General features: G+C 47.6%; 1 protein-coding gene across 1 annotated transcript; it reads right to left on the bottom strand.

Moving 5' to 3' along the window:
- Window positions 1–7,736: 7,736 nt before the first annotated feature.
- AKIRIN1 (akirin 1) lies at window positions 7,737–18,239 on the bottom strand. The gene is made up of 5 exons (XM_062191019.1): window positions 17,907–18,239; window positions 13,464–13,604; window positions 11,524–11,658; window positions 9,874–9,945; window positions 7,737–9,244 (listed from the first exon to the last, which is right to left on the bottom strand). Exons 1-5 carry the CDS (start codon window positions 18,121–18,123, stop codon window positions 9,234–9,236), a joined length of 576 nt encoding a protein of 191 aa, XP_062047003.1. The 5' UTR covers window positions 18,124–18,239; the 3' UTR covers window positions 7,737–9,233.
- Window positions 18,240–18,719: the final 480 nt, after the last annotated feature.

The raw sequence follows: 18,719 nt of genomic DNA, 5'->3' as shown, positions 1-18,719 counted from the left end.
AACTCCCAGAATCCCTTGCCAGACCCGAGCCTGCGCCGTTGCCATGGCGTCCAAGGGGGGCAGCCGTGTTCGGGTGCTTCGACGTCACAAGGGAGGTGCGGAGCCGCGCCTCGTCTGGGGGAGTGCGTTCGGCTCTCGCTCTCCCCTTCTCATCGCCTTGTTCTGCAGGATCCTTGGCTTCGTGGGAATGTGCGTTTGGAACGAAACCAAGGGATTTTAAGCTCCGAGCTTTCGCCGTCTTCCGTTCGTCGAGGCGGCACACGGTGGGGCAGCAGGGGTCGCGGCGACGTGCGCTCCCCGACACCCGGCCTTGCTGCCGGGGCCGGCCGGAAGTTCCCGCGCTCTGAGCGAACCTCGAGGTGGCAGGCGGGGTCCCGGTCCCCAGACTCGTGTCCGTGGCCTTACTCCGAGAGTGGCTGTATTGCTCCTTTACAGGTGGGGCAGGCTGTAACCTAGCGCGCGTGCCTCCGACACCCCTGCCGCACGCCCAAGGACAGGGGAGGAGTCCCAGCACGCTGAGGGACACGTGAGTTTGGCAGCTCCCCTTTCCCTCCAGGCCCGCACGACAGAGAGCGGAACAACCTGAGAGAAATGGGCCCTAGGGCCTGGAGTGTGATGGAAACCAGGGTGGCCACCTCAGCCAAAAAAAGAACGCGCCACTTGTGGGAGCTATCGAGTTGAACAAGTGACACAGTCAAGAGTTGCTGAGGCTAACTGGATGGGGACGCCCCTTCCAGGCGCTCAGCGGGAGGGCACCGACATCGACGAACGCTCCGTCCCTAAAAGACTGATTTATTCGAAAGGCAGAGTTACAGAGAGAGAAGGAGAGGCAGAGACAGAGTCTTCCATCCGCTGGTTCACTCCCCAGTTGGCCCCAACAACCAGAACTGCGCAGATCCGAAGCCAGGAGCCAGGAGCTTCTGCCGGGTCTCCCACGCAGGTGCAGGAGCCCAAACTCTTGGACCATCCAGAGAGCTGGATCGGAAGTGGAGCAGCCGGGTCTCGAACCGGCGCCCATGTGGGATGCCGGCGCTTCAGGCCGGGGCGTTAGCTCTCTGCACCAGAGGCCCCTGCCTCTTGATTTTAATTAGGCTTCCCAAGTGTTAAGACTACAGAAAGCACACACACCAGTGAGACCAAAGGGACACTCTAGCTCCTGACACATTCTCATCACGAACTAACATAGTAGAGCCTCACTGTATAGACATAGCTTTATTAAAAATTGAGCCCGCGTTCCCAGCACAGATCAGAAGTACCTAGAGGGAAGCTGCCAGGCAGCTGAACAGACTAGGAGGCATCCTGGCCTCTGCAGACACGAAACACCCAGCACGTTTTAATCGCACTTCCGCCAGACTGTGAGCTTCTCACGGGGGAGGACAGCAGCTTGGTTTACACTGGCGGCAGAGACCCTGCACAAGGCTTATTCATCTGATCTGGGAGTTAAGGGGAAAGAGTCTCGGCTACTACCCCGAGGAGTGGCAGCCACATAATTCATGTAATCATTTAGCACTGAAGAGACACAGAAGTAATAGATCAAGTTAATACCAGGAGTCAGTGCATGCTGGGAGCCATCTAGACACACATGTGCACTATACGACTCTGTGCCATAAAGTGAAGTTTTCCTCACAACCCAATTCAGGCGCCGGTTACTCTCATCATTTTACTTTCTTCACTTTTAAGTCTTGGATTAGTGTTCACTGGTTTGCCTGTCTTGCCTCACAGGAAGTCTGTTCTTAAAACAGCATTTTGGGGGCCAGTGCTGTGGCATAGTGGGTAAAGCCACCACCTGCAGTGCTGGCATCCCATATGGGCACGGGTTCGAGACCTACCTGCTCCACTTCTGATCCAGCTCTCTGTTATGGCCTGGAAAAGCAGAAGATGGCCCAAGACTTTGGGCCCCTACACCCGTGTTTGGGATCTGGAGGAAGCTCCTGGCTCCTGATCAGCTCAGCTTCAGCTGTTGGGGCCATTTGGGGAGTGAACCAGTGGGTGGAAGACCTCTCTGTCTTTCCCTCTCTCTGTAACTCTGCCTTTCAAATAAAATAAGTAAGTCTTTAAAAAATTAAAACAGCATTTTGGGGCCAGAGCTATGGCATAGCAGGGAAAGTGCCATCTGTAGCACCAGCATCCCATATGGGCACCAGTTCAAGTCCCGGGTGCTCCACTTCTGATCCAGCTCCCTGCTAACGTACCTGGGAAAGCAGCAGCAGAGGATGGCCCAGTGCTTGGGCCCCTGCCACACATATGGGAAGGCTGGAGGAAGCACTTGGCTCCTGGCTTCAGCTTTGCCCAGCCCCAGCCGTTGAGGCCATCTGGGGAGTGAACCCGCAAATGGATGATCTCTGCTTCTTCCTCTCTCTGTGACTCTTTGAAAATAAATGGATAAATCTTAAAAGCAAAAATTGAGCATTTTACAAGCTATCATTAAACTCATGCTATCTTCTGATAAATTTAAAACGACCACAGCCATTTTTTGTATTTAGTTTCAAAACTAAATACACCTGTCTTCGTGGTAGTAACGAAAAACGTAACACAAGCTACTTATAAAGGAAAGAGAAGCTTACAGTGCAGTTTCAGAGGTTCAAGTCCAAGACTGGGTGGCCTCACTGGCTGGATGTCGGGTTGGGGGCAGATGGCAAATGTGAGCACTTGTGAAGGATGGATCACATGATGCGAGAGAACAGGTGCTCCCCCACCCCCGTAAGCCTTTCATGGCCAACCCTCTGGCAAGAACCTCCCTGTGAGATGACCTAAGGACCTCCCACTTGATCTACCTCCTAAGCACCATAACTTTTGGGGTTTAAGGTCCTATGTGAGTTTGGGAACTAAAACATGTTCAAACCACAGCAGGAAATAAAATACTTGGTCATTTTGAGTATTTAGCTCTCCCTATCCTTGAAAATCACTTTTCTGTAAGAGCCAGATAGGATTTTCAGCTTTTTGGCCCATACTGTGGTCTTTGCTGCACCTACTCAGGCCTGGAATTGCAGTGTGAAAGTGATCACAGATGCGAACGGATAGTTGTGGCAGTATTCCCATAAAATTTTATCCTCCCACTTTACACACATCTGCTTTAGAGAATTTATCACATACATAATGTGGAGTAACTAAAAGACATTACTGCATGCATTTGTCACTCATCTTTGTTTCCTCAAACACTTAAAAACAGAGATTGTATTAAAAGAGACTGTGATGTGGGGTACTCATGCTATTCATACTGGAAAGTCAAGAATCACTCCTGGGGCTGGCGTTGTGGCACTGGTTAATGTCCCAGCTGCTCCACTTCTGATTCAGCTCTCTGCTAATGGCCTGGAAAAAGTAGCAGAGGATGGCCCAAGTGTTTGGACCCCTGCTACCACATGAGAGTCCCAGATGAAGCTCCCGACTCTGGCCTGGACCAGTGCTGGCCGTTGTGGCCATCTGGGGAGTCAACCAGTCTCCCTCTGACATTAAAAATAAATAAATCCTAAAAAAAAAAAAAAAAAAAAAAAAAAAAAAAAAAAAATCTAGTATAGCCAGGAAGATTTGATTTGGGTCTTTAGATCTGATGATGACCACTATAAAGAAATGTGCTTTAGTGTTAAAGTGCATATTCCATACCCCATACTTTGTTTACAAAGACTATTTCTTGCATTTGAACATAAAACCCAATGATGTATATACTGTACGTGCTCATTTTACAGGTAAGGGAACAAACTGAGAAGTGTGGCACGGTCCAGATACCAAGTCAGGGCCAGAGCAGAGACTAACCTCCAGGGTGCAAACCTCCACAGGCCCTTGTTTAGCTACTGCACCAGCCACTCCACCCTCCACATGAGAAAGGCTTCCCCAGTGCTCTTCCCTTGACTCTCTGACCCAGGCAGGGACACTTACTCCTTTCTGCAAGTTCTCCTAGACACTGGGTCTTGGAGAAAATCTTGAATTCATCTTCTAGGCACCCACATTCTGCCCCAGACTTTTTATTATTATTTATTTGAAAGAGAGAATCGATCCTTCATCTGCTGGTTCAATCCTCAGTTGGCTGCAACACCCAGGACTTGGCCAGGCCAAAGCCAGGAGCTTCTTCAAGGTCTCCCATTGTGGACAGTAGGGGCCCAAATACTTAGGACATCTGCTTTTCCCCCAGGCCATCAACAGGGAGCTGGATTGGAAGTAGAGCAGCCAGGGCATCAATCATATGGGATGCTTTACACACTACACCACAACACTGATCCCCAGGAAATGTCTTTTCTGTGATTATCAACACTAAACCAGTTTGTCTCTTCTCAGGAGATCCCCAAACCAGTCATGGTGGTGTGGTCTTAACCTGTAGTCTCAGAATAGCCCACCAACACTGACTGCAGTGAGAGGATGCCATTTTCCTTACCGAAAGCTGCTCAACTTCCCAACCTGAAGTTAGCATGGGGAGGGGACATGTCCAGTAGTAGGGGAGACACCACGCTGGTCTGGAAGACTTCACCGAGGCAGTTTCCCATTCCTAGTCCAGCCTTCACAACTTTGGAAAGCTCCCACCGCTGCCTTGGTGTGACAGTCCCACTGCAGGGCCACTCCCACTACAGCTACTGCCACGCTCCTCTTCCAGGAACCAGTGACTAATCCAGAAGAAGAAGAGATAAAACAAATGGCCCCTGGTGCAGTGAATCAGCTGGAAGCACCCAGGTGTTCTCATTTTCTCTTGAAGAGCAGCTCTGGAAGCACTTGGCAGCTCCCCTGCAGTGTGAGCTGCTGAGGGCTGGCAGGCGTGGCTACCGCGTCAGGGGTGGCTCTGTGCACCTGCTGCTGGCGAGGGCTCAGGTGGACAAGGAGCCATGCCCAGGATGGGCTCTGACGCCTTCCCTGCGGCCCTCCCAGGGCTAGGCAGGGCGAGGTGGCTTTCAGACGTCTTTGCTCCTTTCATACCTACTCTGAGGTTTCCTGCCAGGCAGTGCTCCAGCGTGGTGTTGGTGAGGGACAGGCTGGATGTGATTCAGTTTGACTGGAGGGTCACAGCTCCGGGGAGTCGGCGGCCTCGCCTGCCAAGGGTAGTTCTGTGGGGCAGTGCACTGCAGTTGGTGTGCTTCTGAGAGCCGGCAGTGTGGACCAGCACGGTGTGGTGGAATGAGCTGCATGACAGCTGGGGTCCTGGAGGTGTCTAGCAGAGGCTGGAGGCTAAGTAGGTACATGAGCTTCCCTGAAAGAGAGGTCCCTACAACCTCACGTTTGTGCTGTGCAGAAAGAGCAAAACGGTCAGCCTAGGGAAGCCCAAGTAGGTCCTGGACCCGTTTGAATTTGAGGGAGCAGAAGCAGTGTTTGGTGCAGGGCTTGTCCCGGTCTAGAGCAGCACACAGTGTGGGAGGCAGAAAATGAGTGTCGCTGTGGGCTGCCTGCAGTTGCCTTTCCTACTCAGACTCTCGGCCCTCAGTACACACACTGGGCTGGCCCAGGTCATTGCAGAGGATTCCTTCCATCTCCCGGGAGCCCTGCGCCTGCTCCTCCTCCTGCCCTGTCAGCATGTTCTTTAGAGTGAAGGAAGCCATGTTTCTTCTTGCCTGGGGGAGAAGGCCACAAGCGGAGGGAGACGGGCAGACAAGGAGCGGGCAGAGTACCGCACACTGGCACAGCTGACAGTCCCTGCTTTGCTGTTTGCGAGGGATGTGCTCTGCAGAACCTGCTCAGGCCCCATGGAGGCCCGCTTTGGAAGCATCATCCGATCTTCCGTTGCTCAGTTGAGAAAGCTGCTCTTGGATCAGGGGTCTGCTTTTGTTGAAAACCTTGGCCCACACATGAGTTCTGTGCTCAGAGTTAATGGCCCAGTCATTGGGGCCCTGATGTTCTATCTAGGCTCCTCCAGTCTTGCAGGAGAGGCCAAAAAGGTGAACTAAGGAGTGTCCCCAGAGAAAAGAAAGGGGGCCTGGGCCTGCTGCTGCCCTGAGACTCCCAGCCCAGTGAAAGGAACACAGTTGACATGTTGTTTAAGCCAGAGATGTTGCCTGTATGCGTAAAAGAGCTGTTTCAGGCTCATGTAGTCAGGAATGGCTCCTTCTCATCCAACTGCCCATGCGCCAATGCTGCTAATGACACAGCCACCCGGCGGTCCCCAGGCCGCCCTTGCTCAAAGTGCACTACAGCCCATTCCAGTCTCGACAACAATGCATTTCCTTTATATGATGCACCCTTCAGGTGAGGCGTGTATGTGTGTGCAGGGGCCGCCGGGGCACCCCAAGCATTCTGCTCGCACAGGTCGAATGGCAGGTAGGGCCAGTGCTTCCAGCCTCACACCTGAGAACTAGCAAGCCCCATGCAAGTGTGTGCAGGAGGGACTGTGACCATCAGTTGTGTGTCAGGGCCTGAGGCTTCCGGTAGCCGAGTCTGTGTGTTTTGATGGTGTCCAGGATTTGACTTGATGAGCAGCAGCAGCAGCATTCTGGGTAGCTAATGCACGCCCAGGGCACAGTTGGCCTTCCTTGTTATGACAGGCTGGACAGGGCCGTGGTTCCGTCCTGAGTCCTGACCGTTGGACATGTAGGGGGTTATTACCATGGCCGAATCTGATTGTAGCTTGGAACAGACCAGTGATGAGCAAGTGCTGTGTGGACTGGTTTCGAGTGCAGAGCTAGCTGCAGCCTCTGTCCTGACAGCAAGATGCCCCGTGGTTGTGCTGCAGTACTTGGCTGCCATGGTGGGTGTGGACAGTCTAATTGGTGCTTGGCTAATATTTGGGGAGGGGGTGTGCGAAGGCCTTTTTTCCTACCCCATGAGTAACACGTCTTCTGGGAGTTTTATCTGAAGTGGTTTCATGTCTGACTGGCTTGTTTCTATCTACCCACTGGTCTGCCCACCCAGCCCTCCCCACGTGTTACAGATTGGGAGGGGGGCAGTGAATTAAGCTTCAAGTCTCCTCCTAGCTAGCCAAGGCTAGATGGCAGGCACACGCTGCAGACTCTGGGCCGTGCTGCAGTGTTCTGTTTACAGTACAAGCCCACCACCACCAGCCACTGTAAGGTTGCCCTGGAAGAACCCAAGGGCCAGATCCCCTCCTCCCTTCTCCTGCTTCTACCAGCTGGAAGCACAGAAAACTAGAAGTTCACTTACTTTGTTTTTAAACGATAAACGTTGATTTCTTGTAACATCCAATAGGAATGCTAACAGTTCACTTGCAGTGGAAGATACTTGGACCGAGTAGAGGCACTGTAGGAACTTGGGCTGTCTGTAATTCCACATGCTGTTTGCAGAGTCCCACAAGTACCCCAGCTCTGCTTACCAAAACTGGAAGTTATTTATTTTTTAATGGCCCTTGAAAGTCATGAACACATCAGCTAGCAAAAGAAGTAACAAGAGTGATTCTTGCTGCTATTACCACTTAAAAAAAAATCAAGATTTGGAACACCCTTTTACTAAACTTGACAAAGGTTTCAGTCAATTCTTACCGTCAAACTGACGGATTATTATTTATAAATCAAGTTTGATGAAGTGATCACTGTCTCAGTGGTTCAACTTTTAAGGGAAAAAACTTTTACTTTGTAGATAATATAAAAACTTTAAAAAATTTAAAAATAAAAGTTTTAAAAACTGCTAAAAACAAATGGCCCTTCAAACAGGAAGTAAAACCATTCCTTAATTATTAAAAGATCACTGCTGAACTTTTATTTTAAAAGTCTATAAATCTTCAACATAATGTTGACCAAGGAGGTGGTTGTAACGGCCCCATACAAGTTATCTGAATATCAACATTATCACAGTATTAAGAAGGCAAGGTAAACAAATAGCTTAAGTATTTTATTTGTTTGCAACTAAGCTTGTTAACACTATATAATGAAAATGTACAAAGAATAAGGTTGCAGTTTTTGGTTAGATTTAAGTCAAAGACATTCATTAATAAGGAATCTTTGAATGTGAATATTCCAGAAATTTCTCTAAGCCATCTGATCAGAACAACTGTCTCTGAATATGACCTTACTTTGGAAGGTACTGGCATACATCTGAATTAAACTCAAAAATTTCAAAATAAGCCCTAATTAAAAAAAAAAAAAAAAACTATTCTATATTCAAACTAAAACAATTTTAATAGAACTTTCCTTTCCAGAAACAATAATAATGAAAACAAGGCATTTTGTAAAATGTGGTCCTGAACAAGTCACAGTAAAAAATAAATGTATACTTAACTTCCACCTCCTCAAAACAGAGGCTACTCTCTGTTCCTCAGCCTTGAAACAAGGTGAAGAACAGCCTGTAAGCAACGTCGGGCAGGGGGCTGCCAAACACAGCTCAAGCAGTTGAACATGGACACCTCCTAAGAATCTGGGGAACCTGATCCAAGGAGCCAAATTCTACCTCTAAGAACTGATACAAAGGTGAAGTGGCTCCTCCCGAGTAGCAGTTCTGCTGGGCCCCGGTGCTGGCCCTGCCCCGTGCTCACCGTGTTATGCTCCCGCTCCAGGGAGGTCTTTTCCCTTTAGAGGGACGGGTCCAGGGAGCTCTTTGATTGTGTGAATGAGGTGAGCGCCGACTCCATTGGGTATTTTAAGGCTTGGAGTCAAAGTATTTTCTGACAGAGCTAGGCAGAGTCCATGTGTCAAGCGCCATCTCCAGTTTGTTCTAATTTCTCACCACGCATTTGCAGATCTAGGACTGCAGATTCTCCATTCTACCATCATCATCACATCTAATGTCCATCCTAAATTATGATTCACACTCTGTGCCTGGACACAGTCCCGGTGTTTAACAATAATACCTACACATAAACAATCCACTGTTACAACTTATATGGTCACAAAACATTAATGATCTTCTGTAGACCAAGCCAATGTTTTTAACCATAATTGTCGTGCATCAAATTCACAGCCAGAATCCCCAAGGTTAAAAAAGTTTGCACAATACAAATAATAACTTAAAATACACACACACATATACACACACTCTCGCACACACTTCTTACAGAACTGTGCTTGGGGAAACTCCATTTGTTGAGTGCCACTGAAGGCATATTTTGCTAAACTGCTGCTCCAGGTATTTTGTTTGGAAAATCTATCACAGTAGGGCACAGCTGTTTATTGGATGAGCAGAAAAGAAAGATATGCTTGTGGCAACCAGAAAGTTTTAGGTCTTTCAAGTTGTATAAAATGGACCTGCAGAAAACATTTAAGTGTTCTCAGGATGCGAAGTTGGAGCTGAAATGTGATATCAAACCAGTTGCAAAAAGTGTACAGCAGCCATCTTTTGAGGTCAAACCTGGTACCCAGATACGCAAAAAAGCTTCAGGACACATCTGTAAAGCAGAAATAAAAACCAAGAGGGTAAAAATCCTAAGAAATATAACACCATGCTTTAATGCTAATTAACAATGTTCGTGATTAACATGGAGAATGAGTTGCTACTTAAAAGGTACTTAAAACTCAAGAATTGAAGAAACCTGACTCAAGTTCGGTTAGATATATGGCTATTCATAATTTATGCTCTGAACCGGTGGTGGCAAACATCTAGATTCAAAAGTCTTGGTCACACACCTGATATACTTAAGGGATAAACTTTCATACATTAACAATGGAAACTTTTTGGGAAGAAGATAAATCGGTACTAGAATCAGACTACCTGTTTTAACTGTGGCTGACCCACTAATGTTATGAGCTCAGGCAGATTATTTAACCCCTGGAAGGAATGTTCTGTCTGACCTGTGGACTGCAGTACTAGCAGTTCCTCATTCACAGGGCTACTGTAAAGACTGCATAAGCTCTGGGAATGGTTTAAAGGGTAAGCACACTACTCAGCATGTAAATATTTTTAGCTATTACATTACATCACATCAGCTGTTCCCTCTCAGGAGACAAGGTATTTAGTGTCAAAATCTTGCTCTTGGAACTTGGAAAAAAATTCCAAGAAAAACCTGGCAATACTTACAGCTTGTTGGCCTTGTCCCGTATCGTCGCATAATCTGATCATGTGTGAATTTCACAAAAGATTCATATTGTTCTGTGAGGAGAAAAACTGTGTATTCTTATCCCCAGAAATATTTGGCCACTTTTCAAGAATCAAGGAAGCAGGACCATAGCTTCCCAGTTTCAATTCTCTACCTTCTCAGACTCTTATTTATTTATTTATTTATTTATTGACAGACAGAGTGGATAGTGAGAGAGAGAGAGAGAGACAGAGAAAGGTCTTCCTTTGCCGTTGGTTCACCCTCCAATGGCTGCCACGGCCAGTGCGCTGCGGCTGGCGCACCGTGCTAATTCAAAGGCAGGAGCCAGGTGCTTCTCTTGGTCTCCCATGGGGTGCAGGGCCCAAGCACTTGGGCCATCCTCCACTGCACACCCGGGCCACAGCAGAGAGCTGGCCTGGAAGAGGGGCAACCGGGACAGAACCCAGTGTGCCGGCGCCGCAAGGCGGAGGATTAGCCTATTGAGCCACGGTGCCGGCTTTAGACTTTCCTATTGTAACACTCTGAGATCTGTTGCTCCAGCTTAGATCCCAGAACCAAATTCATAATATTTTCCTAATAACATCTCCCCCACTGTTAACATCACTCCTTACTAACAGGCCAGCAAATTTCAGTAATCTCCTATGGGATATGAAGTTTTTTTTTTTAAACTGACATGTAAAAACTATACATATTTATGGGGTATCATGAAGCTTTGAAACTCTTTCCTTTTTATGCTTTTCAACCACACACTCAGTGAAAAGCATGAGAAGACGTAAGATGGCCAGAAAGCTATGAGAAAATTCTACACCTTCTAATTAGACAATTCCACAGAAATGCCACCTTCTAAGAGGAAACTGAGCAGAAAGGTAGAAAACAGCCATCTGTAAACAAAGAAGTAGCTTAGAGCCAGCTGATCTGAACTATCTGAAGTGGGAGAAGAAACGACACGCGAGAGCTGCTGCTCATAATATCTACTGGTATACTGAAGGATCGAGGCGTTCTATACGGGAAGCCGACTCTGCCAAATGGAAAGCAGACTTGGTAACATTCTGAGGAACCACTTTGTAGGGCCACCAGGTTAGAAAATAATACGGTTACAGGAAGTAGCAGCTGCCTAAAAGTTCGCTGATCCCAATACTGTCCTCTTTCAATAAGCAGTAACTATTTTTTTGTCCTGATTCAGATCCCCGATAGGCATGTGCACGCACACACACACACACACACACTTGTTGCCATCACTAAACACTACCTTTGTTCTAGCCAAGCTGGGCTCTCCCTGCTTTACTATCACACCTCTCAAATCACAGGATGCCCAACTTCCCATAGGCACAAAGTAACTCCCACTAGGAAGTCCAAATACATTGACAATACTAAACTCCCAAACACCTGTTGGGAGGTTAGTACCATATCCCAACACTTGTTCACTCATTGACTAACCCAAATGGCCTACTTGATGCCTTCCATATAATGTATAAGTAACATGTTTAGAATCACTAAGAGTAACTTCAACACTTACAACTTAATGAATCCAGTTGAGGGCAGCCCTACTCTTTTTCAAAGTTACTTAACTGGGGGTTAATTCTTACTGAATTCTATCAATAACATCAGCATAGCCATTGCCTTAAACCTACCTGCTAGTTTGGTATTGAGGATTTGCTCATATTCCTCCCGAATTTTGTCTTCATAGTCTTTTAAAAGACGCTCACATATTATTCCAACTTGTCGGAGGGTAAAGGTGGGCTGGTCCTTCTTCATCCAGGAAGAACCTGACCAAAAGGTAACTCTAGTTTACATTCTAGTTCTAATTCAGAATTAATAACTTTATAAAAACAGTCTTCAAGACATACAAAAGGGGGCCGGCACTGTGGCGCAGCAGGTTAATGCCCTGGCCTGAAGCGCTGGCATCCCATATAGGCGCCAGTTCGAGACCCAGCTGCTCCATGTCCAATCCAGCTCTCTGCTATGGCCTGGGAAAGCAGTAGAAGATGGCCCAAGTCCTTGGGCCCCTGCACCCAGGTGAGAGACCTGAAAGAAGCTCCTGGCTTTGGATCCGCGCAGCTCCAGCCGTTGCAGCCAACTGAGAAGTGAACCATTGGATGGAAGACCTCTCTCTCTCTGCCTTCATCTCTCTATGTAACTCTTTCAAATAAATAAATCTTTTTTTTTTAAAGACATACAAAGTTATAAAAATTATATATATATATATATATATATTTTTTAAAGATTTATTTTACTTATTTAAAGGGCAGCAGTCACACAGACAGGGAGAAAGATCATCCATCCGCTGGTTCACTCCCCAAATGGCTGTAACAGCCAAGGCTGGGCAAGGCCAAAGCCAGGAACCTGGAATTCCATCCAGGTCTCCTATGTGAGCACAGGGGCCCAAGGACCATCCTCTGCTGTTTTCCCAAGCACGTTAGCAGAGAGCTGGATCAGAAGTGCAGCAGCCGAGATTCATACCGGGGCCCATATGGGATGCTGGCATTGCAAGAGGCAGCTTAACCAGTTACACCACAATGTGGCCTCCAAAAATTGTATTTTTCACTACATGGATATTTTCACGAAGTTATCTCAGTTTCTACTATTTGTTTTACATAGCAAAACCAAAGAGAAATTGAGAGGGAGGAGAAACAACATGTATCCAGGTGTGCCCCAGTGATTTGCATATAAAAAATGTTCTGATGTCACAGTAACCTGAGTCTAGACTTAAAAAGGTTAAAGCTGATATAAAACCTTTAGTAAGAATTACAGAAAGCAGATTCACAATGTGACAGCCTCCAAGATTATTGGAGGTCACCTGGACTCACGTTTAACCAAGGAGGAGTATCGTAATTACATGTAGAAATTAACAGCAAAAAAGATACATCTATTCTGTAATTTTTAATCATGGTAACTTTTACCCCTCAGAACTGTTAAACAGTAGATTATTTTGCAAGTAAACAAACCTCTCTACTATTGAAGTAAAAAAGTTCACCAAGAGAGATGTTCAAATACTGTTTAATTATTTGTAGGCAAATGGCAGGCACGTTACTATGTCGCCATGAAGATTCCCTCTGATCCTAAAGGATTCTATTTTTGAGCTCATCCTCTTTGACCACCTGTCAATGAATATCTTTTTGCAGAATGGATCTGATCTATAGATCAGAGCTGTCCAACAGAACTTTATGCAATGATGGAAATGACCTACAGTGCTAAGTCCAATACAACAGCTACCAAATGTGGCTACTGAGCACTTGAAATGTAACCACTGCATCTGAGAAGCAGAATTCTAAATTTTATGTAAATTAAGGTTATATAGCTGTTATGTGGTTAGTGGCTACAGTATTACTCATTGCAGTTACAGTAAAAGGTACTCTTGCATTGGATGGATAAAAGGCCAATCAAATGAATCTCTTTTCTAATTTCCTGACTTTACAGTTTTAAAACTATTTTTAAGTAATAATATAATGCATTTACTTCAACTGAATTTATTACTTCAGAGACCAATGCTAGACTGGGAAACAAACCATCATAGTAAATACCGTTTACAAACCCTTAAATGGGTTTTGTACAAACACTGACACAGACTTACCTGGAGAACTAGGTGCTGTGAGTGCTGAGGAGTGAGGCTGACTCTCTGAAGTACAAACTTCACTCTGATTAAGAACAACTTCTAAATGTCTCCACCTCTGGTAACGACTATATTCTTGTTTTATGTTCTGAAAAATTTGCTCTAATAAAGAAGAAACATACTTGAGTATTTATCGTGTCATTTCTTCAAACTTTAAAAAAGTTTACTACTTTTCATTTTATTTGACAGGCAGAGATAGAGACAGACAGACAGAGCTGCCATCTGCGTGTTCACTCCTCAGCTGCAACAACTGAGGCTGAGCCACGACACAGCTGGGAGCCAGGAGCTCAAGCCCTGTCTCCCATGTGGGTGGCAGGGACCCAAGTACTGGAGCCGCCATGTGCTGCCTCCTAGGGTGTGTACTAGCAGGAAGCTGGAACTAGAAGTGGAGCTGGAACGGGAACACAGGTACTGTGATATGGGATGTGCATGTCCCAAGCAGTGTCTTAATTACCACTGCATCCAGCACCTTCCTCCTCCTCCTCCTCCTCCTCACACTTTGCTTAGAAGAGGAGACAAAGAAGGTACTTCACTGGGATTTAGATACTCCATTTAGCATACAAGCTCAATCTTTTCCCTCTCCCCATGTTATTAATATTAATGAATTAAAATGCTGATACTGTATAAAGCACTTCTGTATCCCTAGACAGCATGCTTTTATTGCCCCATTTCAACAACGCACAGAACCAAAGCTATTTTGGCATAAACCACTTAGTTCACTTGCTTCCTGTGGCAGTGAAGACCAGATCAGCCATTTGCTAGACTAACTAGTACACTTTATGGTAAGTGATGAACTTTATCTAATGGGGAGTTACCATTGATCTTTTAAGTTTTATAGTTTCACCAACCGGGATATTAAGCAGAGAGTCCCTTACCACCCAAGGCTTTCTAATAATGAAGTCCTAGGACAGCAGAAACTATTACATTCACAGCCTGGTCAGTGCCCAGGCAGACAGCTGCAATTTAATGCTTTGAAATGGTGGTCAGGGCTTAGAAAAGAATTCTCTGATCCTACAAGAGGTAGTATTTGGTAAGACTCAGATTATTATTGATTACTATTCTGACTCAAGGTGCTTACACATCAGATTGGCTAACACTACTACAGGGAGTCCAGGAAACAGTACTAACCACCTTGAAGAATGCTTCCAGGAGCAACAAAGAATCTTCGAGGATGTGGTTTGCAAGTTTTTTGTTTTTGTTGTATAATTATATTCACTTTCCAAATAACAGGGCTTTCTAATTAAAAAAAAACAAAAAACAAAACAAACCTGTACCCTCTCCTTCCTTAAATGATTCTAATGTATATTACTTTTTAAAATAGGAAGTGTTAACAATGCTAGCATGCTTATTAGCTGTGTGACTGTAACCTTGGACATCTAAGTTTTGCTATAAATGCCAAATGCCTATCTGGTAAGGTAGTAAGAACCACAAGCAAAGATAACAATGCCGTAACAAGTGACAGCATATTCCAGGAACTGCCATGAACGAAAAGTAGCTCCACACGCGGTTCAAACAACCTAACTCTCAATCTACACACTAGATCAATATACGATTAGCAAGGCTTTCCTTTAAGAGCGCTATGAAGTTCACACTTCAGACCCCTGAATGTAGAAGTCTTCATTTTTAAAATGTACTATTCCTCAAGCACACACTGGCCAGAATCAATACCAGGATGTGAGGAACTGCAAAGACACGAAACAAGAAAGAACAAGTGTGAGGGCAGTGCTCATGAGAACAGCTGTTCTTTGATAAACCTCTTCACTGTCTCTTGTATGGCAAAGTGAACAAATGGAAACAGAAAACTTTAAGGATAGTAAGGACTAGCAAGCTCAAAAATCTAACCACTCTCCACAGGAGAAAAACAAGGAAGCAGATGTGATTTTCTTCTGAAAAGGGCCACATGAAACAGGAAACAGCACTTTTTTTAAAAAAGGGAAAATGCAAATTTCTTTTTAACAGTGGATAATTTGAATCCTTGCCTCCCATGATTGATAAACCCTGTGCTTCCAGGTTTTATCAGGCTAAACCCAGTCTCAAAACTCTAGTGGTTTCCAGCTGCTGCAGCCCAAAATCCAAGCTCTTGAGCAAGGCATTCATCGCCTTCTGAGACCTGGTCTATTTATTTTCCAGGTTCCATCTCCCAAAGTAACTGCATTAAACTATTCTTCCCTTAATTGGGGGCTCTGGCCTTTGCTCTACTAGTTTCCCTTTACTGAAATGGGGCTGTGCTTTACCCCCAAATATTCAAGACTCAGCTAAAATGCTACCTCAATCCAGAAGCTACTCCCCAGCTCTCTCAAGTCCTGATTGTTCTGCATCTAAACTCACTTGATGTTTACAAACCCTGAGGTCAGCAACCCCTTCCATGTCTGGTATCCGCCTAGCACTCAATAAAAATTTAAGCAATAAAAGGCTTAATTTTATAGGCTTTTTCCACACAAAGTGTTACAGTACACACATCTTTTTTTTTTTAAAGTGAAATAAAAACAGTTTCTTGGCCATTTTAGACAGAAGTTTGTGACCCTTGAGATAACAAGTGAGATGTCATAAAAATGAAGTCACTTTTAAACTCACTTTTCCATTAGCTGACTTTATTCCTTCTGTTTTGAATAGCAACTAAGAGTCCGTCTGCCATTCATTCTTTTTAACCCAGAAAGCATCTTTCATTTAAGCCCAAGCATCAGAGAATGAATCATTAATACTGTATTTCTTTCATAATGGAGTATTTTAATTACCGTTAATAAACTGGTCAATCTACTTAACACAAAGAACCAATAAATTAGTTTGCATGGTCTTTGCAAAAAGTGTACTTAAAGATTCAGAAAACAGCGGCTCCATTATAACACTCAGCCAGTCAGGCTTCCAAATACATTCACCGCTCATTTACGAAGGCTGTGTTGGAATGTGAACTACCAATAGAACCAACCTAGAGGGTAGTACAAAGAAATTAAACATTTCCACACAACACATTATTTATGTTTTTCAAAACAGTTTTCACAACTATCTTGCTAGATCTTCAAGACAGAGCAAGTACTGATTCCACTTTGCAGAATAGGAGAGACCCAAAAAGGTCTCCTGGGCATCTGTGGGTCCCGAGGAAGGAGACAAGCATCACGCAAACGGACACCCCCACTCCTGCCTGAGAGGGCACATGACAAAGAAACGTCGCCAGCACGCTCCTGCACAGAACGCTGCACCACGTTAAGTGGGCAGGGAATTTCAAGTGGAAGAGTTCCCTCTTGGGGCATGTTAGTCAGCGAGGTAATGGATGGGAGATCTGAGAACGGCCTCTGCCGGGATTAGCGAGTAGAGGGGAGAACATCCGACCACAGGCACAGCGCGGAGGCTCTGGGGGAAGGCAGGGGCGCGGGTTAGAGAACCCCAAACTGCCGACCTTCTGAGTCCAGGAAAAGGGGGGACGCAGGTGCGCATACCCACTCTGGGGGAGCTCGGCTGGCTGCAGGAATCTTGGTGTAAGGCAGAGGCCCTGAAATCTGCACTGTGCGGAGGAAAGGGGAAACGAAAGCTGAAGGTACTGGTAGCCGAAAAGCGGTGAGGAAAGACCGGTGTTAAGGCGCTGCCAACGCGTGTAGAAGAACACGAAGAGGAATGACGGCCCAAGCCCTGTGAAAGCGCCGGGGATTAATGCGGATGCACCTTCCCTCGGCTGTCACGCCAGCCTCTCCCTTTCCTTCGCCAAAGTGGACTGTCGTACTGGAGAGCCCCTCTCCTGCGCACGGCTGAATGCCTGCTTCCAGAACCTCTGTATGTTGAAGAATTCTCAAATTCTAGCCAACGACCCACCGGCTGCAGGCCATATATGGTGCAAGACAATAGCCATACAATCAAAGAACATGGCCAGCCGCTCTCAGAAACGGTCACGTTGAAATCGGATTCCACGACTCCTGCGGCAGCCGCCGGCCCCCAAAGACTTCTGCAAATCAGGTCTCCCTCCGAGCCGCGGTACGCAGGGCGGACCAGCTCACACGCCCCTTCCAAGGAGCCCGCCCCCAACCCCCACTCCCAAGGCCGGTTCGTGAGTAGAATCCAATTTTCCATGGCCCAGTGGATCTGCAGGGCGGCTCGGCGAGGCAAGAGGGATTCCGGAGCCAGGGAGGGTCCTCGGGCGGCCGCGAGTACTCCCACCCTGCTCTTGGTGACCCACCCCTCCAAGCTTTCTAGCCCCAGGAAAACCGGCCCTGGGGCCCCACTACCCCTCCCCATGCCTCCTCTCCCCGGAAGCAGCCAGGCCCAGCTGCACCCCGGTTCCCTTTTCTCGAGGCGTTTATGAAGCGGGTTCGTGGGTGAGCTGGTCCGGCGTTCAGAATCCTACGCCCTCCCACCCCCCCCCCCCAAAAATGCCGGCGCTTGGCTTCTTGCCAAGCCCGCAGCAGCACAGGTTACCCGGTGTTGGAAGGCGCCGCTCGCTGCCGGGCGGGGCGGGCGGCTGCAGAGTCGGCGGTGGGGTCTGCGTGTGAAACGGCGGCGGCTCCGCGTCCGGGGGCCTGAGGCCCGGAGTGGGGCCGGGCAGAGGGGCGCAGCGCCGCCGCTTCGGGGAGCCGGGGCTCAGCAGCGCCGCCTCGAACTCCATGGGCCGCTTCAGCGTCGCTCCGCACGCCATGCCGCGGAGGGGGCCAGAACGGCCTGGCACCGACGCGGAGGGAACTACTGCCCAACCTCCGGCTCCTCAGCGGGGCTCGCAAGCCCAGCCGGCTCCAATGGCGCCTCCAGCACCCGGCAGCGGCGCTGACCCCGCCTCCTGTGACGTCACGGGCGTTGGCCACTGTCCGGCAGAGGGGGGGAAGCCGGAAGAGGGCCGCCCCGGGAGGTCCGTCAGCCGCGGCCGGGCCCGCCGCGTCCCCTGCTGAGGAAATGGAACGGCCTGGGCGGAGAGCGCGGTCACCAAGCAACAGCGGGAAGGCCCCCACCCCCGCCTCCGCCCCTCCCAGGGTCCCATCCCCCGCGCCCCGTTCGTCGCGCCTGGGTGGGCCCTTAGGTTTTCGCACCTGCGCGGCACGGGCTTGGGGGAAGGGAGGGCTGGGGGGGGAGGGGGCCTGGAGCGAGGCCGCGGGCTTGGGAGCGTCGCGGTCCGATAACTTCCTTGTGGGCCGCTCCTGTCTCTGATAAAGGGTGATTTAAAAAGGTCAGCAAGGGCATTCCGCCGTCTAGGGAAGTCTGCGCTTAGGCGTAACCGCGTGTCTGAGGATGGGCTTTGGG

The sequence above is a fragment of the Lepus europaeus genome, chromosome 5, assembly GCF_033115175.1.
Source record: "Lepus europaeus isolate LE1 chromosome 5, mLepTim1.pri, whole genome shotgun sequence".
NCBI classification, from domain to species: domain Eukaryota; kingdom Metazoa; phylum Chordata; class Mammalia; order Lagomorpha; family Leporidae; genus Lepus; species Lepus europaeus.
This window is presented reverse-complemented; position numbering and strand designations above follow the sequence as displayed.